At 41.3% G+C, this 23,999-nt stretch overlaps 1 protein-coding gene across 1 annotated transcript in view; it reads left to right on the top strand.

The window, feature by feature from the left end:
- TDRD9 (tudor domain containing 9) overlaps positions 1–23,999 on the top strand; it is a 395,653-nt gene that overhangs the window by 132,444 nt on the left and 239,210 nt on the right. The window contains exon 7 of the mRNA XM_089657266.1: positions 20,902–21,066. Coding sequence (XP_089513392.1) covers positions 20,902–21,066 — 165 coding nt within the window. The remainder of the gene's footprint in view (positions 1–20,901; positions 21,067–23,999) is intronic.

The raw sequence follows: 23,999 nt of genomic DNA on the forward strand, positions 1-23,999 counted from the left end.
CCGACTGCCAACGCTGATGATAGGAACAAACTGGAGGAGTTCTATAAGAAATAATGGAAGAGTAAACCAAGGAAATCAGGCCCGGAGCATGGGGTCTATGTCTGCACTGGCTTTCAAAGGGGGAGAGACGGTAAGGTCCCAAGTGCATCCGTATTAGTTTATTAATAAAGTGACGGAGTTGAAGGTAACCAGAGTGTTCCCGCAAAGGGATATTCTAGGAAGAGCGCAGAGTTTCAAAGGTAAGTATTCGAGTGGGAGACAGCAGTGAATGTACATCATAAAAACCATGTGTTTGCCACTAGGCAAACTGCCTAGGATTGTCCCGACCTGGAGGGAATAACGGGTTATGTAACAGACGTAGCAACCGTAGATGGGCAGAAATAAGGCCAGCGGAATATTTAATAGAATCCCAAAGACGAAGCGAAAGCGTCAGGCTAAGGGTTGATGGACGATGAGAAAAAGGAAGCCACGGCAAGGAAGAGAGTGGTATCGGATGGGAGTCCAACAAATCTACAGCAGCCCACAAGGGGAAATGGTGAGATGCATGAATATGAGGTAGGGGGACAATATTAGCTGCCAGATAATAAGACTGGAGATTCGGGACAGATAACCCACCCTCACTCCTTCGCGCAAATAAGATATATTTACTAATTCTGGGTTGGGAAGAACTCCAAATGAAGGACAAAAGTTTTCGCTGATGGATACGCAATATATGCGAAGGAACAGGAACTGGTAAAACGCGAAATAAATACAAAAATTTAGGGAGATAGGTCATACGGATCGCGTTGGTTCTGCCAAACCATGAAAGCGGGTAATGAGACCAGGAGGACAACATCTCGGTCAGCTCGTGGAAGACAGTGGGGAAATTAGCCCGATATAGTCCATCATATGTCGGGGTGAGCTTAATTCCTAGATATGGTAGGGCCGAGAGCCGTTGAAAAGGGAACGAATGTTTCAAAGTAGCCAAAAGTGATGGTGGGAGCGTAATTGACATAGCTTTTTGATTTGGCAGGATTGACATGAAGACCCGAAAGAATTGCAAAGGAATCCAGAACCGCAAGTAAATTTGGCAAAGTTACCCCTGGATTCCTAATTGACAACAGTATATAGTCTGCGAACAGAGACAACTTATGTTGGGAACCAGCCACATCAATCCCCTTAATATCAGGATGCATACGGATGCCTTCTGCCAACGGTTCCAAGGCTAAGATAAAAAGTATGGGGGAGAGCGGACAAACTTGCCTAGTACCCCTGACAATGGAGAACGTGGAAGACTCGAATGCATAGTATTTAAGTTTTGCTTGAGGGGATGTATATAGCGAAGAGATCCATCGCTGGAACGAGGGGCCAAAGCGGTTAAGGACTGATAAGATAAGGCCAGGATAAAGTGTTGAAGGCCTTGTTGATATCTAAAGATAGGAGTATCATATCAGTTTTGCTAGTATGAGCTAAATGTTGTAATTGTAAAATGCATCTGATGGCATCTCTGGCTTGTCTGTGGGGGACAAATCCCACCTGGTCCCTTTTTTATCAGACGAAAAAGGAAAGAATTCAATTGAGCGGCCAAAATTTTAGTAAGGATCTTCATATCAATGTTAATAAGAGAAATAGGCCTATAATTTGCCCAGGAAGAATGATCTCGATCCGGTTTAGGGATCATAACCACATAGAGTTTGGGTATAAGTTTGAACCTCCCTTCACCTTGTTAAACATGGCGGCAAGGTGAGGGGCAATCACGTCAGCCAATTTTTTGTAGTATAGTGCCGTGTAATCAATCTGGACCTGGGCGTTTGCCCATCTTCAGGTCTGCTATGCATTGCAAAACCTCTGATATTTGGATATCACTGTCCGTCAAGTCCTTATGAGCCGGAGTCCAGGTAGGCAGGGTCAAACAAGACAAAAAGTCAGAAATTGACTGAGGATCAGCCCGTTTGGGATCAGTATAAAGTTTGGCAAGTCTATACCGGAACTCCTCCAAAACCGCTACAGGATTACTTGCGAGAGTATTGTGACGAGTGCGTAAAGAAATCGGTTTGGGGTGATGTGTAAAAGAACGTAATCTACGAGCCAACATGGAGTCTGGTTTGTTTGCTTTACTATACCACTTCTGGCATGTCCAGCGTAAGGAGCGCTCAGCCTCATCGGTTAAACAAAGATCCAGTTCCAAGTGAGCCTGATCTAACAATCTATGCTTCGACGGGGTAAGTAGGTGTTTAAATTGAGCCGATGCGGAAGCTAACTTTGATTCCCACTGACACTGTTTAACCTGCCTATCCTTCTTTCGTCTTGAAGCTATCTGGATAATATGTCCCCTAAGAACAGCCTTGTAAGCTTCCCATAACGTCACCGAAGAAGAGACAGAACCCGAGTTTAGCTGGAAATATTCCTGAGATTTGCGCTGTAGTTCTGCCTGAATCTCCTTTAGCGAAAGCAGGGAGTCATTTATTATCCATGAAGAATAGGCCGGCTTACAGAGAAGAGATCGACAGACCACCAAGATAGGATCATGATCAGACAATGGAACCGTAAGGATAGAAACAGAGCGAACCAAAGGGAGATGTTTATGTGATACAAAAGCATGATCAATTCTGGAATGAGAATGATGAGGGTGAGAATAATAAGTATCGTCTTTCTCCCAGGGATGAAATTCACGCCACAGATCTACCAGGTCGTGGGTACTTAACGTACATACAAAGGACTTAGCTGATGCGAAAGGGTCAGGATGCTCTGCTGGATATTTAGTGCAGGATTTAACACTAAATTGGAGTCCCCTGCCATCAAGAGTACCTCGTTGATGTATAGCCAAGAGGGAACAGAGGTGTGACAGAAAAGGTCCAGGATTAACATTGGGAGCATAGTAGGACATTATGGTAACGTCTATACCTTGGATCGTACCCTGAAGCAGAAGGTATATACCATTGGGATCAGCAATACGCTTCACACAGACAAATGGAGTTTTTCTATGGAAGGCAACTAGCACTCCTCTCTTTCAGGCTACTGGGGCCAGTAGCCTGAAATATCTAAGGGTAGCGTGAATCAAAATATTTTAAGGCAGAAGTAGTGGAGAAATGAGTTTCTTGCAGACAAGCAATGTCAACTTGACGCGCCCGAAGAAACTTAAATATCTTTACACGTTTCTGCGTAGAGTTCATCCCCTGAAATTTCAGAGATAACCAGTTCACCGACATACTGATCGGAAAGAAAAAAGCTCAGATCTGCTGTGATCCCCTGGAGCGCTGAAAATCTTTTTACAAAAACACAAAACACATGACGAGACAAAGAAGAAGAGGTGGAGAAGAAAACATCTGATATACAAGCAATATATCTGTGCAACAATAAGATTAATACAAACATCGTAATCAACTGTGGGTAAAATACCCACATAGAGGCTGGGTAGCGGGCGGGGCAAAAAACCAGACCCCTAGCCAGCACAGAGGGGGACAAGATAATCCACCAGGACAACTCTACATTTAAAAAAAACAAAAAAAAAAACAATTATTATGCAAACAACTTCGGCTAATACACCTGTGAGTGAGTGGTCAACAGGAAACTCGCAAGACAATGAAAATCTCAACCAATCAGAGCGGAGAAAGAGGAAAAAAAAAAGGGGGGAGAGCCTGAGATCCACTCTGGCTTGGAAGAGGTAAATCACGTCAAGGTTATGAGCACCTTGGACCTGCAGATGTTGTAGCCTCCCAATTTGGGGAGCGGGACAAATCAGGATTCAAATTCAGAAAGTGGTGGCAAAGATCCACATGTGATGAAGCTGTATACTGATGGCCAGCCACTAAATATCAAGTCGCGGAGACTTCCTGAAAACGCTGGGCCTGTAGAGATCGAAGGGCCTGAGAGCTACTCTGACTTGGAGAAGAAGATTTACGCGAAGACTGGGAATTCCAAGGGCATGTAGACTGTAGCCTTCTCACTCTGGGATTGTGGCAACTCCAAATTAAGCTCCCGAAAATGACCGCGAAGATCCGCTGGTGAAGAAGCCTGGAATTGACGACCTTGGAAGGAGAATGAGAGCTTGAAAGGGAAGCCCTATCTGTACTTGATATCAGCTGTTTGAAGAATTTGGAGATAGGGTCTCAAAGTACGACGTTTGGCAGTCGTAGCTGGCTAAGTCGCCCAGCACCCCTCTTCAGGTGTCAGGCGGGGTCCGGAGATCCTCAGATCTGCAGTGGGTGACTGCTATCTCTGGGATGGCAGGGCGCCGGAGCTCAGAGAGACGCGTCTGCTCCCGGCGCCATCTTGAACACCCCCTCTGATTGCTGGTGGTAGGCTCTTAGTGGTAGTTTACATCTGTGGGATGAATTCTCCTTTTCATGCTTACGTGTCCGCCCTCTCTGTATCATTTTAGAGATTGCTGTCCTGTCACTTTTTTAGATCCTTTTGCAAGAGTATCTTGTGTGTATCTCCCCATTTTTTTTTCTTCTGCTATGACTGTAAAATCTTAATTTGTTGTTTTCTATTATTTTTTTAAACCCATCAGACACTTCTATTTATTTTCCTATGGCTGCTTGTTACTGCCTTAAGCTTTTAGGGGTATCTAAATTGGTGGCCCTATCCTGTAAGGTGCCCTTTCTGGTTTTGCCTGTGGACAAGAGGGTGTTGAGCTCTAGGTCTTTCTTTTCCCATTAAGACAGTTTGTGCATTTCACTTAAACCGGGACTTTTTCCTTCTGTCCAGCTCCAGTTCACTTGAAGTCTATCTCCAGGGAGAACAAAAATGTACCTCTGCAGTGCAGCTGCCCCCCCCCCCCCCCCATCTCCTTCGCTCTGACAGTGGACTGTCCCTCAGTATCCTCCCATCCATTGCATAACTATGAGTTCTAAACTAGTCTTGATGTCAGAGGACCTGCAAAAGACAGAGTATAGAGAAGAGGTTGTAGGGTTGGTTTTAAAACTGATGAAATTGTGGGAGTGGAGGTTTGGATAAGTAAAACTGCCTTTCTTAATCATAACTTACAGGACACAAGCTCCTTTCAATCTTGACCATAAGTCTTATACTGCAACCTTCAGGTTAGGTCCCTGGTAAATAGAGTTGTTATGGCAGGCTTATGTTTGATTATAATGGAAGACTGAAGACTGATTCTTTACATAAATGATTTCACCCCTATCCTGGATAGATATCATTGTAGTAATAGGATTGTGGTCATCCCTTAGGAGCACATTGGAAACCATACCTGGACCCCGATGCATGTAGGATGTTAAGGCTGTTTCCGACACTTAACTGTGTATGGTTGTCATCCTTGGTACAGTATTACAACATGTTATGGTTGGCTGCAAAGCAGTGTACAGGTTCATGGCAGTGGTGATCTGAATCCCAGTAATTGCAATCTATGAAGACCCACTCCTTTTTAAGGGCAGAGTACATCTTTCTGATGTAGGCGAATTGGGGAATTAACACTTTTGTAGTGTTTCCCCTGTGATCTGGTGTTAATTTGTGACTTTACCGCTTTCTCTGCGAGGTCCCTCCGAAGCCTTCACACCAAGTCCCATCTTCCAACCTGTGGAGAGTCCTGAAAACAAGGCCTCTACCTTGGGCACATGGGGCGGTGAGAGCACCTTGAGCCATGAGCAGTGTGTACTAGGGTTGCTTCAAAACTTTGTTTTGTTGCAGCCATGGACTTGCATGTCTTGCTTTTAAATGGTCTGTTGCAGCCACAAAAATAGTCAATTTCCACATAGGGAAGGTCTAATATGCATTTTGGTATAATGGCCCATTCTGTGGGCCTATACCCACTCTGTTGGACAGGTATGGGCAGTTTTACCAAGAGCCCACATGAGAAGCCGGGGCTATTGTGGAAGCCTGAACCAATAGTAAGCTGACTGACCCCTGTATGTACAGTTAAAGGCTGGGAAGAATCACTGTTTTCCCTGGAAGAGAGAGGTCTAATTTGCACCAGCTGCTTGCACTAAAACGCATGCAATAATTTTTTTCAACGTTCACCACCTCAGTACAGTGGTTTGAACTGGGTGCATACGAGACTTGGAATTTTGGACATGAAGCCTCTTTTGCATTGTCGAGGTCGTCCATGCAACAGATGGTAGTGTCTATGGCTGTTTGCCAAACTCTTGGTAGCCAGGGCCAAGCAAAACCCTAAATCCGTTTTATCGGATCCCTTGGTAGTAAACCCTCCTAGTAGCATTGCACTGCTGTGTAAGCAATTTGGCAGATACCCTGTGCCAAAAATCTTTTGTCTTTAATGTCTGTACAGATGCACCGAATCCTGTGACTAGAGTTATTCTGCGGAGATAGTTTGTAAGAAACTTTTAGAAAGGGTTTCTTTTTATGTAGAAAAACGCTTCGGTAAAGAGGTTGTATAGGCAATCTTTTTAAAATTAACATGTTATACTGACCTGCTCTGTGTACTGATATTGCACAGAGTAGCCCCTTACTTCCTTTTCTGGTGTCCCCCAATAGCGCTGTTTACTCCTCCTATGAGGCAAAACAGGCATGGAACGCACTAAGGTCAAAATGTTTAAAGTGTTAATAAACCCACAACATTAAAACCAGTATATATATATGCAGTAAAGCATGTTCTTTTTTCTCACTGTGGAACCTAAGGGGTTAATAATCCAATGTGTGTAAAACGACTGCTTGATCCTGTCTTCTCTGATCCATTTGTTTTTTTTCTTGTAGTAAAGGTGCATCTGTTTTAGGATCCCAATTTTCTTTGCTTTGGTCTTACACAGACCTCTTAGGCACATTTTGAGGAGTCTGCAGGAGACTCTCAAATCCTGTCATTTTTGGTGTTCATAAATTTAGCCAAACATGTTTGAGTTGCAGCCCTGGCCTGTTATTTCCTTTTCCTGATTTTTGCACAAGATGGTTTTAATACCTTTCCTTCCTTTTCTTCCTAAAGTGGTTTCTGCCTTTCACATTTACAAAGATCTAGTGCTCCTGTCTGGCTGGCAGTTTCTGACCCTAAAGAAAGTCCTGTTACATGCTTTGGATGTTTTTAGGGCCATCAGTTTATCTTCAGACTACTTCATCCTTTCGTCAGGCTGATTGTTGTTTGTTATATAAGGGACTTGCTACCATCTCGATTTCGGTTTCAATATTTTTACTGAAAATTCCCTTGAAAAAGAGCGGACCATAGCAGATACAATGCAATCACAGCAACAGACAATAGTCTGCAACGTAGATGGTATATACTACAAACGGACAAATACAGTGCCTTGAAAAAGCATTCATACCTCTTGAAATTTTCCACATTTTGTCATGTTACAACCAACAACGTTAATGTTTTGTATTGGGATTTTATGTGATAGACCAATTCAAAGTGGCACATAATTGTGAAGTGGAAGGAAAATAATCGATTTTCAGAATGTTTTTACAAATATGTGAAGTGGTGTGCATTTATATTCAGCCCCCCTAAGTCAATACTTTGTAGAACCACCTTTCCCTGCAATTACAGCTGCAAGTCTTTTTGGATTTGTCCCTACCAGCTTTGCACATCTAGAGAGTGAAATTTTTGCCCATTCTTCTTTGCAAAATAGCTCAAGCTCTGTCAGATTGAATGGAGAGTGTATGTGAACAGTAATTTTCAAGTTTTGCCACAGATTCTCAATTGGATGTAGGCCTGAAATTTTACTGGCCATTCTAACACATGAATATGCTTTGATCTAAACCAGGGGTCCCCAAACTATGGCCCTCTTGGTGTTGAGGAAATGCAAGTCCGATGAGGCCTTACTAGACTCTGACAGCTACAGGCAAGACTCGCAGAGGCATGATGGGACTTACAGCTGGAGGGCCATAGTTTGGAGACCCCTGATCTAAACCATTCCATTGTGGCTCTGGCTGTATGTTGTATCGTTGTGCTGCTGGAAGGTGAACCTCTGCCCCAGTCTCAAGTCTTTTGCGGACTCCTAACAGGTTTTATTCTAAGATTGCTCTATATTTTGCTCTATATTTTGCTCTATATTTTGCTCCATCCATGTTCCCATCAACTCTAACCAGCTTCCCTGTCACTGCTGAAGAAAAGCATCCCCACATGTTGCTGCCGCCACGTTTCCCGGTGGGGCTGGTGTGTTAAGGGTTATGTGCAGTGTCAGTTTTCTGCCACACTTGGCATTTTACTTTTTGGCCAAAAAGTTCTATTTTGGTCTCAAATGACCAGAGCACCTTCTTCCATATATTTGCTGTGTCCCCCACTTTCTTTCAACAGTGGCTTTTTTCTTGCCACTCTTCCATAAAGGCCAGATTTGTGGAGTGAACGACCAATAGTTGTCTTGTGGACAGATTCTCCCACCTGAACTGTGGTCCTCTGCAACTCCTCCAGAGCTACCATGGGCCTCTTGGCTGCTTTTCTGATTAATGCTCTCCTTGCCCGGCCTTTCTGTTTATGTGAACGGCCATGTCTTGATATGCTTGCAGTTGTGCCATACTATTTCCATTTTAAGATGAATGATTAAACTGCTCTTTGAGATGTTCAAAGCTCTGGATATTTTTTCTATAACCTAACCCTGCTTTTAACCTCTCCACAAGGTTATCCCTGACCTGTCTGGGGTGTTCCTTGGCATTCATGATGCTTTTTGTTCACTAATATTCTCTAACCAACCTCTGAGGGCTTCACAGAACAGCTATATTTATACTGAGATTAAATCATATACATGTGGACTCTATTTACTATTTAGATGACTTCTGAAGGCAATTATTTCCACTGGATTTTAGTTAGGGGTATCTAAATAAAGAGGGCTGAATACAAATGCACTCTACTCTTTTCAGATACTGATTTGTGAAAAATTTTGAAAACCAATTATGTTCCTTCCACTTGTTTGTTGGTCTATCACATCAAATCCCAATAAAATACATTTGGTTTTGGTTGTAACATGACAAAATGTGGAAAATTTCAATCGGTATAAATACTTTCAAGAGACTGCAGTATAGTTCCCCAAAAATGCAGCATTAGGATCATCCCCAACACCTGCCAGCACCTACATTTAGCCCCTATCCGTAACCCCCATGCAGAGGTTGCATGATGATTCTCATATGTAGCAGAGTGCCAGTATTAGTGCCGTAATACCTTTTGGAGAACTGGCGAGCACTAGCGGCTTAATTCATCCTGGTCTTACATACTAGCTCTGCAGTATCTCTTGGTGACATGGCGAATCCCATAAGTGCAGTACAAGCTGGTGCCATGGCTAGCACATGTAGTGTCCCGCAGCCACCAAAAATTCAAACACAATCCTGTAGGGCCCATAGTGTCCTCCTGGATATGCTTGTGAATCCTGATTGGCATTCGTACTTTCCTCATTCGCTACCCAACCTGGAATTCAGGTGGAAACCGCAAATGTAACTACTCCCCTTGATTTTTTAATGTTTTTCAAAAATGATTTGTATATTTTTATTGTGGACCAAAGCAATTCATATGCACAGCAATAAATCACTGCCAACCCAAATTCAAAACTTGCCAGACCATTTAAATTTGGAAACCATAATAAGTTTCCATGCAAAGTTTTTTTTTTTTTTTTTTGGGGGGGGGGCTTAACCCTTAAGATGTGCATTACTAAAAAGAATGAGTTGCTCTCATTGGTCCACAGACCTGATTCATCATTCACATGTCCTCTGCTGCTAGATCAGGTATAGATTTGAGAATATAATGCGATTCATGCATTTCAACGACAATACACTCGGTTGTCGGGATGACCCTTAATATGAAAAATTTGGCCCGTCATAAGTCACATTAACCAGAAATTATATGCTCCTGCAAAACATCTGCGTTGATGAGTCCCTTAATTTTTCTGGCCGCCTTGCATTCAAACAGTTTCCAGCAAGCATGCCAGGTATGGGGTCAAAATGTATAAGACCTGTGAGAGGGCAATAGGAAATACATGTAATTTTCAGATTTACAAGGGAAAAGATAGTCATATGGAGCCCCCCTGATTCCAGACTACATGGGGAGCAGTGGCAAGATAGTTTGGGTCTTGGTGTCACCCTTTTTCCATATGGGAAACCACTTATATGTGGACAATTTTTTTTTAATACAAGTGTGCCAATATTTAGGCATTTGTACATTCTTGGAATTGGCTTATGTGGCACTGTTCAACCCAATTGCTGGGGCTTCCTCCAATGACTTGTGAATACCTGACTTGGAAAGGGGGAGAGAGCTTGCTTGAAAAATGATAAATTGCTTGCAATGAAGTGAAAGGACAAAATGGATGTTTTTGTCCTGTCTTTCATTCACACATTTACAACAGTCCAAATTCCATGGGAGCTGGTGGTGTAGAGAAGCCCCTCTGTCTGCGACTATAACCTTAACATAGAAGGGGTAGACTTCCAATGACCAAATGATGATGCCATACTTAGTTTCCCATAAAGCCAGGCGCTGGTGCAAAAATATCTGTATATTTATTTCAAATTGCTCTGTACTTTTTTGTGCTTTACAAAGCAAGTGGACGAAGTGGATCTTTCTAAAATTCCAGTTAGATTGTCATGGCCCTTTTGGATCCAGAAGGTGCCATGGCCCAAGCCCCCAACCCAGATGCAGTGAGTGGCATTTTCCTGATGCCATTCCTGGTACCCTAACCTAAAAGTCACCCCAAAAAAGAGGTGTCTGCATCTAACAAGGAATTAGATGTGACTCCTGCTTTTTTTGTCCCACTTGTCTTTGCCAACCTGGTCTCTGCCTCAAGGACTGCTTCTGTCGCTACCAAGCACTAGAGGAGTATTAGTATAGGGTGCAGCATGGCACAGTCTAAGGCATATATTTACACAGGGTCTCAAAAGATGTTAAGTAGTCAGGAAACTGGCTGTCGCATTTTGAGGTTCCCTAAAATTTGGACAATGTATGGATTAAAAAAAGCTTAAATAATAAAAAAAAAAATAGAAAAGCCAAAAATAGTTGTCTTTTTGAGTTAATGTTCTGTTACTGTGTTTTATTGTTAACCATTGTGTTTTTCTTTAAAGGAACACTATTCAGCTTCAGCACCGATCTGATTATTCTGACAGTAACAGGGTGTGCAAAAAAAGAACATACAGTTAGGTCCATATATATTGGACACGGGCACAATTTTAGTTTATTCAGTTATTTACCAAGACATATTCCAGCTATAGTTATATAATGGTTATGGGCTTAAAGTGCCCACTCTTAGGTTTAATTTGAGGGTATATACATCTGAATTGGAGGGAGGGTATAGGTATTACAGCTTTTAAGAGTTGCCTTCCCCCCCTTTTTCAAGGGACCAAAAGTAATTGGACAGTTGAATCAAAAGCGGTTTCATGGCCAGGTGTGGGTTACTCCTTCGTTATTTCTTCACCAATTAAGCACGTAAAAGGTCTTTAGTTGATTCTAAGTGTGGTATTTGCATTTGGAATCTATTGCTGTGAAACTACATCACGCGTTCAAAGGAGCTGTCCATGCAAATGAAACGAGCCATTGTAAGGCTTAAAGCCAAACAAATCCATCAGAGAGATAGCTGCAATATTAGGAGTGGCCAAATCAACAGTTTGGTACATTCTGAGGAAAGAAGAATGCACTGGTGAGCTCAGCAACATAAAAAGGCTTGGACATCCACAGAAGACCACAATGGTGGATGATCACAGGATCCTCTCTATGGTAATGAAAAACCCATTCACAACATCCAGACAAGTGAAGGACACTCTCCAGGAGGTGGGAGTATCATTGTCAAAGTCTACAATCAAGAGAAGACTTCACGAGAGCAAATACAGAGGTTTCAAACCATTCATAAGCCTGAAGAATAGAAAAGCCAGATTAGCCTTTCCAAAAAACATCTAAAAAAGCCAGACCAGTTCTGGAAAAGCATTCTTTGGACGGATGAAACTTTAGATTAATTTGTACCAGAATGACGGGTAGATAAAATTGTGGTGAAGGCTTAGAACAGCTCATGATCCAAAGCACACAACGTCATCTGTAAAACAAGGTGGAGGCAGTGTGATGGCATGGGCATGCATGGCTTCCAGTGGCACTGGGTCGTTGGTGTTTATTGATGATGCGATAGACAGAAGCAGCCGGATGAATTCTGCAGTGTTTACAGATATACTGTCAGCCCAGATTCAGCCAAATGCGGCAAAGTTGATTGGACAGCACATCACAGTACAGATGAACAATGATCCAAAACACACTGCAAATACAACCCAGGAGTTTTTGAAGGAAAAGTGTAATATTCTGTAATGGAGGAAACCCAGTCTTTGGTAATGTCCATGGGTTCCAAACTTCAGGCAGTCATTGCCAGTAAAAGATTTTCAACAAAATATTAAAAATGAACATTTTATTTATGATTATGTTCATTTGTCCAATTACATTTGAGCCCCTGAAAATGGAGGGACTGTGTATAAAAATGGTTGCAGTTACTAAAATTTAGACTTGATATGTTCAACCCTTTGAATTAAAGCTGAAAGTCTGCACTTCAAGTTCATTTGGATTGTTTTGTTTTAATTTATTCTGGTGGCATACAGAGCCAAAAGTCTGAAAATTGTGCCTGCGTCCAAATATATATATGGACCTAACTGTATATGCCCAAGCATGGGAGCCTACGTTGGCCAGCGGGTGGATTGCTCCTATGCTAAGGCATATAACTTTTTTCATATTTTTTTGGCACAGATTTTAATTAAAAATTGTTGGCTTATTGAGTTATTGTCTATTGTTACTGTGTTTTCTTGTTAACCATTGTTTTCTTTGTAGGAAAACCTTTCAACTGCAGCACCGATCTGTTTATTTCAACAGCAACAGGGTGTGCTCTCACAATATACATCAGTGTGTGCAGCGCTGCTGGATGATGTATATCTGCAGTTTAAAAATAAATAAAATGCCCAAGCATGGGGCATGCTTCAGCATATATTTTAAAAAATGTTTTTTGGCAGAGATTCTTTCATCCACATCATTCAATGTGAATTGAGGAAGCTCTTAGGTTCTTTTTATTTAGCCTATGGGCTGAACGAAAAAAAAAAAAAAAATTTCATATATGTCTAACATTAGATGTGGGTGGATTCAGGGCGGTATATTTTAATGCTGGGTGTACCACAAACTTTTTTTTTTTTTTTTGGCTGATATTACTTTTATTTTATTCAACACACAGTGTGCATAATGAAATCTATGCCCAACAAGGATCAGCGAATGTACTGGTACATCATTGGACTTTGAGTTTTATACTAGGATGATTTGTGTAGCTACAGACATCATCCTGGTTTTTTTTTTTTTTTAAGCTCTCATTCTCCTTTCATGTAAAAGCAGTCTTGGCGGCTTTCTTGGTCTGTCCCATTCCATCGGAGAGCCTGAGAATGCAGCTGGCATTTGCATTAGCTTATCATAGAGCTTATCGGAGACCAGAACGCCTCGAATCATCTCTATAGCCTAAGAAAAGGGAAGCTACAAGCATTTTATCACTTTAGTTTTGCCGGATGTAAACCTCGCCATTTATAAATTTGAAGAGCATCTGATCACACTAATCTTGGTGTGATCAGATGATTTAAGGGCAGAGGAGATATCTGGAGTCTAAAAAACCCCCCCCAGATTTCTCAGAAAATAATACCTGTCACTTCCTATTGCTGTCACAGGTTATATTTACATGTGATTAAAAAAAAATGATTTTTTAAAAATGAAAGGGACGGTGTAAAAAAAAAAAAAAAAAAAATGATTAAAGTATTCTTGCCCATCAATCCTCCCACTTCCCCATGTGCACTCGCTTGCAGTGGCGTATTCAAGCGTTGGCCCCGTGCCGGTGTGTAACAGCAGTTGAGCACTAAGCATGTCAAGTGAGGTGTCGCCATCAAGGGCAGTAATTCTAGCTAGCACTAGACCTGTGTAAATTTAAAGTGGCTTTTAAAGTGTCGCCTTTTGATATTAAAAATGTATATCCAGTGCAGGAAATGAGTATTTGATCCCCTGCTGATTTTGAATGTTTGCCCACTCACAAAGAAATGATCAGTCTAAAAATCGAATGGTATGTGTATTGTAACACTGAGAGACAGAATAGCAACAAAAAATTCAAAGAAATGCATGTCTAACAAACTATGCACTGATTTTCATGTTCATGAGGGAAATAGGTATTTGATCCCCTTCACAAAACATGACTTAATACTTGGTGGCAAATCTCTTGTTGGCAATCACAGAGGTCAGACTTTTCCTGTAGTTGGCCACCAGGTTTGCACACATCTCAGGGGGGATTTTGGCCCACTTCTCTTGACAGATCCTCTACAAGTCTTTAAGGTTTGGTGGCTGACGTTTGGCAACTCGAACTTTCAGCTCCCTTCACAGATTTTCAATCAGATTAAAGTCTGGAGACTGGCTAGGCCACTCCAGGACCTTAATATGCTTCTTCGTGAGCCACTCCTTTGTTGCCTTGGCCATGTGTTTTGGGTCATTGTCATGCTGGAACACCCATCCACGGCCCATTTTCAAAGCCCTGGGTGAGGGAAGAAGGTTCTCACCCAAGGTTTGACTGTACATTGCCCCTTCCATCGTCTCTTTGATGCGGTGCAGTTGTCAGGTCCTTTTAGCACAGTGGTTCTCAACCTGTGGGTCACGACCCCTTTGGGGGTTGAACAACCCTTTCACAGGGGTCGCCTAAGACCATCGGAAAACACATTTCCGATGTGTAAAGAGCAGCTACTGTGTAGAAAGCAGCTGCTGTGTTGAAAGCAGCAGTATTGGAGGTAAAACACTTCATGAATTATAATTACTGGATAAATAACTTTATGGTTGGGGGTCACCACAACATGAGCAACTGTATTAAAGGATCGCGGCATTAGGAAGGTTGAATACCACTGCCTTAGCAGAAAAACACCCCTAAAGCAGAATGTTTCCACCACCATGTTTGACAGTTGGGATGGTGTATTTGGGGTCATAGGCAGCATTCCTCCTCCTCCAAACACGGCGAGTTGAGTTGATGCCAAAGAGCTCGATTTTGGTCTCATCTGACCACAACACTTTCAACCAGTCCTCCTCTGCATCATTCAGATGTTCAGTGGAAAACTTCAGATGGGCCTGGACATGTGCTTTCTTGAGCAGAGGGACCTTGTGGGCACTGCAGGATTTCAATCCTTGTCTGCGTAGTTTGTTACCGATTGTTTTCTTGGTGACTGTGGTCCCAGCTGCCTGGAGATCATTGACAAGATCCTCACGTGTAGTTCTAGGATGATTCCTCACTGTTCTCATGATTGTTGACACTCCATAAGGTGAGATCTTGCATGGTGCACCAGACCTAGGGAGACTGACAGTTGTTTTGTGTTTCTTCCATTTGCGAATGATTGCACCAACTGTTGTCACCTTCTCACAAAGCTGCTTGGCGACAGTTTTGTAGCCCAGTCCAGCCTTGTGTAGGTCTACAATCTTGTCCCTAACATCCTTGGACAGCTCTTTGGTCTTTGCCATGTTGGAGAGTTTGGAATCTGATTGATTGCTCCTGTGGACAGGTGTCTTTTATACAGGTAACAAAATGAGATTAGCAGCACTCCCTTTAAGAGACTGCTTCTAATCTCAGCTTGTTACCTGTATGAAAGACACCTGGTAGCCAGAAATCCTGCTGTATGATAGGGGATCAAATACTTAATTCCCTCCATGAACATGCAAATTGGTACATAATTTGTTAGACATGCATTTCTTTTGAATTTGTTGTTGCTATTCTGTCTCAGTGTTACTATACGATTTTTAGACTGATTATTTCTTTGTGAGTGGGCAAACATTCAAAATCAGCAGGGCATCAAATACTTATTTCCTTCACTGTGTGTGTAATATATATCCCCTGGTTAGTATTGTAAATAAAGCCACTTTTCCTTTAGGCTAGATGGCATTCATCTGTGACCAGTGTAATGTGTTGTGATTAAGATTTTTCTCATGTTCACTTGAATTAATATCTAAATTTTGCTTTGGGCTAGTGGAAATATAAAATTGCATTGATTTGAGCTCTGGCTGCAGACCCATGTAAGTTCTGCATTCCTATTATTGCCAATGTATTGAATGCTTTGCTAACATTGCTGACAAATGAGCAGGTTTGTTTGCATGTAAATTGTCAAGAGAATTGTTTTTTCTCAACTGTTTCCATTTTCTGGTAGGATGGTATGTTAATTGGCTGCTGTCTAAACATTGTCCTAAGTATGTGTGTATATACATTTCAGGTAGGGACCTTAGATTGTAAGCCTTCTTGAGGGTAGGGACTAATGAGAATGTACAATATGTAATGTGCTGCATTAATCAACAGCACTATATAAGTACAATTGATTTTTTATTTTTTGCTCATTGTTAATGTTTTCCTTTCATTCACTGCATGGGTATTACTAGAATGTTTTATCTTTGATTTAAAAGAAAAACCTTACAGATCAATTTTTCTAGTTTTTTGGTACTAAAAAAAAAAACCTATGCACTCAAGTTTAATGCAGTTTTAGGCCTCCAAACATTTTTCTGAGACCCCTGCTTGAGGTAATTGTAGCCATATTGGTGCGCCTTTGAAAAACAATTGAGTACTGTCCATGATACTTTTTTTTTTTTTTTTTGTGCTTGCTCTTCCTTCCATGTTCAGTACAAGCTGTCATGGTGTGTCCTCTTCTTCACGGTCCATGCAGTACTATTTCACAACATTTTGGCAGAATGTTAAGACACATTCTGAGGAAATTAAATTAATTTTCCCTAAGCAGTACTCTGGAAAATCCTACCATTTTTTTTTTTTTTTTTTTGTAGAATGCCTTCTGAAATTGGCAGTGCATTTTCTGGTATGTGAAGGTGTCTAATCAATCGTGTGCTTTTGCAGTGCCAAATCTATTGTGAGGTCTGAGGTCCTGCTGCCTCCTACTACCATATTTGGAATAGTATTGGGCAGTGCCTTTGCTATGCTACTCACTGTTCCAAAGGAAAATCCTACCCCTACCAAGATGGCCAATAACATATAGTTATGGTGCAGGCTGCAGAACGCGGCATTGTAAGTCATTCATTGGGAAAGAGCCGCTGTAAGGAGACCACAGATAATGCAAACTAGTCTTTTGCCCTTTGCCTGCCTCTTGAGCACAGCTACAAGTTCAGCTACTCATTAATCTTTTCACTGTTAGTAGCCACACATTGTTTTGTTTATTATATTTATTATTTTTTTTGTTAGTGGCAATAAGGAATAACACATAGATTCCCCTGAGTATTATGCTCATTGCATTGCAGCATGGTAATAATCTTTGCTTCTGGAAGTGAAGGCACAGAAAAAAATTCAGGAAAGTGGAGTAGCTGTCTAAATTTTTGTTGTTTGTCAGCTACTTTAAAACAGAGCCATATTTATTCTGGTCTTGGCTAGTGATGAAAGCTTTCAATACATGGAGGGGAAAGGCTGATTTTACAAGGTATACTTGCCAAACTAGCCTTAAGTGTATAGGTATGTTTTAAAAACCAACCTGTTAATCATCAGTCGAAAAGCATTTCTTTTTGGGGGAAGGAAATAAAAGGCTATTGCATTTGAGCAGTGTCAAGATTGCAAGTACATGGCCAACCTAATTCGGGGGAGAGATACCTGACATCACCATACCAACACAAGCAATGTTTGTGTGGCAACCTTCCCTGCTTTGTCTTTGTATTCTGACAGAGGGGCTATCTCCTCTTCTCAGAACACACTGATCAGTTCTCGCAGCATTCGGCTGCAAGTGCTGATTGGATACTTGTTTTCCAGCATGCCCGAACAGACAGCTGCACACACGGGTTGAAAGTGGACGATTCCTGCTGAACCAGAGTTAAGCTGTAACTGCGTGTTTTTCCACTTCATCTGTGTTTGTGATGGTCATACACCGTTCACCACTTTAAGGTGATTTGAGCAATTTGATCATTGACTAATGTATTAGCCTTATGAGTTAACTGGAAAGGGGTAAATAGTCCTCTTGCTTGCATTAACCACTTGCCCTCTGGATGATTTACCCCCCTTTAATGACAAGGCCATTTTTGGCTGTTCAGCACTGCACTAGTTCAACTGGTAACTGCGTGGTCATGCACCTCTATGCCGAAGCAAAATTTATGTCCTTTTTTTCACACACATAGAGATTTTTTTGTTGTTGTTGTATTTGATCACCACTGTTTTGTGATATAAACAAAAAACCTAACAGTTGGGCGAAAAACTACTTTCAGTTATAAAAAATATCCAGTAATCTCCAAGTTAGACCAAAATGTATTCTGCTTTTTTTTTTTTTTACACAAAGTTGTCACGTAAATGATATTGCTCACGCATACCATGAGTATATGTGGAATAATGTCCCAAAACACATTCTGCTACTTCTCCCGTGTGTGGGGGTACCACATGTGAGTGACTTTGCAGCCTAGTTACATACAGGCTCTGAAAACCCAATGACCACCTCCAGGCTTTCAAAGGGCATATTTCCTCATGTCATTTCCTCATTACCTATCACAATTTCGGAGGCCCTAAAATGCCAGCATAGTACAAACAGCCCCTTAAATTTCCTGTTTTTGGAAAGTAGACACCCCAAGGAATTTGATCAGAGGCATGGTGACTATTTTGCAGATATCGTTTTTGTCACAGGGTTTTGAGAAAGAAAAGAAAACATTATATATTTTTTTTTCTTTCCCCATTTTCCAAAAATGTGGCAACAAATGAGATCTGCAAAACTCTCACTATGCCCCGTAGCAAATGGATTGTCTACTTTCCAAAAAGGGGTCATTTGAGGGGGTTCTTTTACTATCCAGGACCAACATTAGAAGCTTATGCCACACACCACCCACTCTTCTAACTACTTGAAGACCAAGTCTTTTCTGACACTTTTGTTTACTTGAAAAAAGTTTTTTTGCTAGAATATTACTTTGAACCCCCAAACATTATATATATTTTTTTTAAAACCGAGGCCCTGGAGAGTAAAACGATGGGTGTTGAAATTTGTCACAGTATTTGCGCAGCAATTTTTTTCGTATGCAATTTAAAAAAAAAAAAAAAAACTTTTTAAAACTTTATTGCACAAAAACACAATATATTGCCGAGTTTTTTGTTAAAATATAAAAGATGTTACATCAAGTGTAAATGAATGCCAAACATGGCATGCTTTAAAATTGTGCCCATCCTTGCAACAGCGACAAGCTACGTACATTTTTAATATCCATAGGCAACGCTTTAAAAGCCTTTACAGGTCACCACTTTAGATTTATTCAGGAGGTCTAGTGCTAGAATTACTGCCCTTGATCTGATGTTCGTGGTGATACCTCACATGCATGGTGCAATCTCTGTTTACATACCGACATGGGACTGCCGCTTGTGTTTTCCTTTGCGCGTGAGCACGGGTGAATTTTTTTTTTTCCCAATTTATTTTGCTTTTTTCATTTTTACTCTCTCCCTTTCATTTTTTTCTAATCACTTTCATTGTCACGGAATATAAATATCCCCTGTGATATCAATAAGCAGTGCCAGGTACTCTTTTCTGAGACATCTGGATTCTAATTAGCTTCTAGATTTCTCCTCTGCCCTTAAAGCATCTGATCAAGCCAAGATCGGTGTGTTCTGATGCTTTACCCACTTGAAATTGGCGCTGTTTATATCCGGTGAAACGTAAATTATGAACTGCTCGTAGCTTCTGTGCTCTCAGACCATAGAGAGGACTGGAGGAATTCTGGTGTCTGAACAGCTCTATGGTCAGAAAGCGGAACTGTCCGCTGCATTCTCGGATTCCCCTGTGCAAGGTAGAGCCCAAGAAAACCGCAAAAGGGGGGGACGACACTTCCCGCTGCTGGCAAAAGCGATCCAGCAGCTAATAAGCTGCTAGGTTTTTTTTTTTTTTTAATTTTTATTTTTTTACATTAAAGCTGACCACCAGTTGAAAAAGATACCAGGATGATGATTCCTGTAGCTGTGGGCATCATCCTGGTATAACCACTCAAAGCCCAGCGACTTACAAGTATGTTGCTGATCCTTGTTGGGCATATATGTAACGGCAGAGAACAGGGCTGATCTTGCTAACACTTTTTTTGGAGACACTATACAAAAGAGGCACTAGTTTAGTTCTGTTTGTGGTCAATATATTGATCTGTACAAACACTATACTAGTAGTGGCGTTGATCATTGTGTGTGATAGTTGGTGGGAAAATTGGTGCTAGCAGACCCGGACTGGGAGGGGAGCTTATAGACTCTGACGTTATCAGATGTTGCTATTGGCAGTAATACAGTGATCAGTGAAACATTCTATGTACTGACACTGTACTAATAACACTGGCTGGGTGACGGTGGAGAGGTTGAGGGTGATCAAAAGGTTAAATGTGCTTATCTAACGTGTAAAATATAGTGCTTTTACTCAGTGCCGTGTTCTCTTCTCTCTATGGACTAGCGGAGCGGAGGGGAATTATAGAAACTGACGTAAGGGTACTTCGCTTTGCCCAGAGCCGCCGCTCACTTTTTTACACTTTGTATTGCAGGAGTAATAAAGATTATTGCACCTGCAATGCAAGGTTTGCTTTGAACTGTCATGAATAAGTTAAGTTCAAGACCACTCAAAATAGTCATCTGCGATTGGCTGCAGCTCGTTACATGGTTCAGGGTTCTGTGATTGTCCCCATGTATCGTGAGAGCTGTGAGCCAATCTCCGCTCACCAGAAAGAGAAGCAGAGCTGTTATGAATCAAATTGATTCAGAACAGCTTTGTTGACAGTGTGATCACATGATCACCGGGTCCTGTTCACTGAGATTTTCATTTAGCTGTGTTTAGTGGACACAGCAGACATGGGGGGAGGGGGCGGTTGCGCGCCCCCCCTGTGTTGGAACAACACCAGCAACATACGGTTACGTTGCTGGTCTTGTAGCTTCCTCCAGTCCGCAGTGCATTGCTGGTGGAGAAATGGAAAGTGCTTAAATAGGACCCTTAGCTGTCTTTCCTTTTTCCTGGAAATATGGGTTCAAGCAAGTAAGTTAGGCATATTTTATTGAGTAAAAAACTAAAACAAAGCTGTGCGTATATAAAAAAATGTTTTTTTCTTGACAGGTGATTTTGATGTCTGCTACTATAAACTGCAGAGAATTTGCAGATTATTTTGCCACGCCAGTCCTCAACAGATTGGTTCCAGCATATATTTTCAATGTTGAAGGAAAGCCGTATGATGTTGAGGTGTTCTACCTTGATGATTTGAAGCATCTTCCTAAACATAAGGTAGGCATGCAAAGCACTTCTGTAACAAATGGTGGTGGGAGTGTATTTAAAATGGTATTAAACGCTCATCATTCTGTAGCTTAAAATGACACTTAACTCAGGTTTAAAGAAATCCTGTTCAGACATAACTTCTCTACTCCAAATAATACTTGCTATTGCTTTTAATCTTCTCCAAATCCCCCACCTCCCTTGAAAGCAAAGAAAAGTGCAAGGGAAAAAGAGCGTTGGGAGCTTGTTGAGGATGTTGCAAGGAGGCACAGAAACACTGTAAGAAATGTTTTAATGAAAAATGCATTACAGGCTCATTAAAGCTGAAAAGCAGGACTTCAGCTTTTAACTTTGTAAAAAGCGCAGGCATACTACGAGCGGAACTTTATTTTCTCAATCAACATTGGCTATATGTAATCCTTACATTGCTAGCAAAAGTAAGTAGATAGAAAACTATATTATATTTTATTGTTTTAATTTTTTTTCACATTTCTTCAGTTACTTCCTGCTTTACATGCTTAGGCAGATTATGTCATACATTCCAGGAGTCTTTAGGAGGGGTTTACTTAAGCATACCCTCCTACCTGCATGCCTAAGCTAAAGGGAGATGGATTCCAATAAATGCTACATAATTCTCTCCTTACTCAAGATGGCCACAGTCATAAATGCAAGGGGGCGTTTCTCAGTGATTTCTCTGCAAAATAATGCATGAAGAGATGGATGGGTGAGTTTGCTTTGAATATTAAAAATGAAATACAGGTGAAACTCGAAAAATTAGAATATCGTGTGAAAGTTCATTTATTTCAGTAATGCAACTTAAAAGGTGAAACTAATATGAGAATCATTACATGGGGTTCAGGTCAGGTGAGTTTTCTGGCCAATCAAGCACAGTAATCCTATGGTCATTGAACCAGGTTTTGGTGCTTTTGGCAGTGTGGACAGGTGCCAGTCCTGCTGGAAAATGAAATCGGCATCCCCATAAAGCTCGTCTGCGGAAGGAAGCATGAAGTGCTCCAAAATCTCCTGGTAGACGGCTGCGTTGACCCTGGACTTAATGAAGCACTGTGGACCAACAACTGCAGATGACATGGCTCCCCAAATCTGTTGTTTGTTGTTCAGGAGCGGCTTGACAAGAGGAATACGACATTTGAAGCCCATGTCCAGGATCTGTCTGTGTGTGGTGGCTCTTAATGCACTGACTCCAGCCTCAGTCCACTCCTTGTGAAAGTCCCCAACACTTTTGAATTGCCTTTTCCTGACAATCCACTCCAGACTTCGGTCATCCCTGCTGCTTGTGCACCTTTTTCTTCCACACTTTTCCCTTCCACATAACTTTCTATTAATGTGCTTTGATACAGCACTTTGGGAACATCCAACTTCTTTTGCAATTTCTTTTGAGGCTTTCCCTCCTTTTGGAGGGTGTCGATGATGGTTTTCTGCACAACTGTCAGGTCAGCAGTCTTTCCCATGATTGTGATTCCTACTGAACCAGACTGAGAGACCATTTAAAGGCTCAGGAACCATTTGCAGGTGTTATGGCTTAATTAGCTGATTAGAATGGGACACTTTGAGCCGAGAATTTTGCACCTTTTCAAATTATTTTAATTTTCTGAGATTGTTGATTTGGGGTTTTCATGAGCTGTAAGCCATAATCATCACAATTATGACAAATCACGGCTTGAACTATCTTGCTTTGCATGTAATGAGTCTATCTCATATATTAGTTTCACCTTTTTAAGTTGCATTACTGAAATAAATGAACTTTTGCACAATATTCTAATTTTTTGAGTTTCACCTGTAAATTGCATTTTTGATTTGTGCTGCTCAGATGCAGCATGGTTATGCTTCAACAAGGTGCCTGCCACCTGCTGGACTTACCCGTGTTTTTTATATCTGACAGGTAAAATCCAGTCGTTAGACCAGCTTCTGTCGGTTGGAGAGGCTGCTGTACACATGGGCTGAAAGTCGGCCGGTTGCTGTTCAACTGGCTGATATTTGGCCCATTTGCACTAGTCTTTAGTATGCTGGAACTTTTTACAAAGTTGATGAACTCTTAGAGTTAACTTTTAAGTGTTTTTCAGTTGTGTGTGGGAAAGGAACCATGCACAAATACAGCTGTGTGCATATGCCCTTCTTTTGGGTCGAGTTGGCGAAATGTTTCTTGGCCTCTCTGAATAGGTGTTAGTTCAGTGCTTCAGTGCATTTATAGCTAAGGGATGTGTTAGACACACCAGCCGTCAAATGAAAATAGTTTTTCTCTTTTGTTCATTGAAAGACTCAGCTGGATTAGTAGATTGGGACCAGTGGATATCGTGCAAACTACCGGAATTGAATGCTAGGTACAATAAAGAGAATAGAATGCAACTTAGAGCCCTGCTTGTGGCTAAACCCCCTGTCTGCAACACTCAGTTTTTTGCCTAGCACGTAGGAGTTTGGACCTGAAAAAAATTTGTTGCCCCTATTTTCCTGTTTTTGTTTTATTTATCCTTTTGTGGTTGATAGATTTTTGTCTTCAATCCAAATATAGATTCTGGTTCCCCCCCCCCCCCCCCCTTCCCCATCCTGCACTGCCTCTGAGCACATGCAGTCTCGTGCCTTTGCAGGACTGGCTGGAGAAAGGAAGGGATATAGTAGTGGCAACATCAGGAACGAATACGGGGGGGGGGGATGGAGTCCTCATTTTTCTTTCTTTTTTCTTTTTTTTTTTTTTTTTTTTAGGTGAGACTTTAACAGTACCATTTACTTATATGGTGAATTTCAACAATTCAAAAAAGGTTTTTTTTTTTTTGTTTTTTTTTTTTAATGGAAACAATATCAAATTTTATTTTTACAATCTTCAAAAATAAACCTAAAGCTACAATACATATTGCGGCAGTGTCATCAAAGATAGTATTGCTAATCTATTCATGGATCATGCATGGTTCGCATTTGATGCGTTTCGAGAT

This window comes from Staurois parvus, unplaced genomic scaffold (genome assembly GCF_062004578.1).
Source record: "Staurois parvus isolate SC_StPar_1 unplaced genomic scaffold, SC_StPar_1.0 ptg000978l, whole genome shotgun sequence".
In the NCBI taxonomy this organism is placed as follows: domain Eukaryota; kingdom Metazoa; phylum Chordata; class Amphibia; order Anura; family Ranidae; genus Staurois; species Staurois parvus.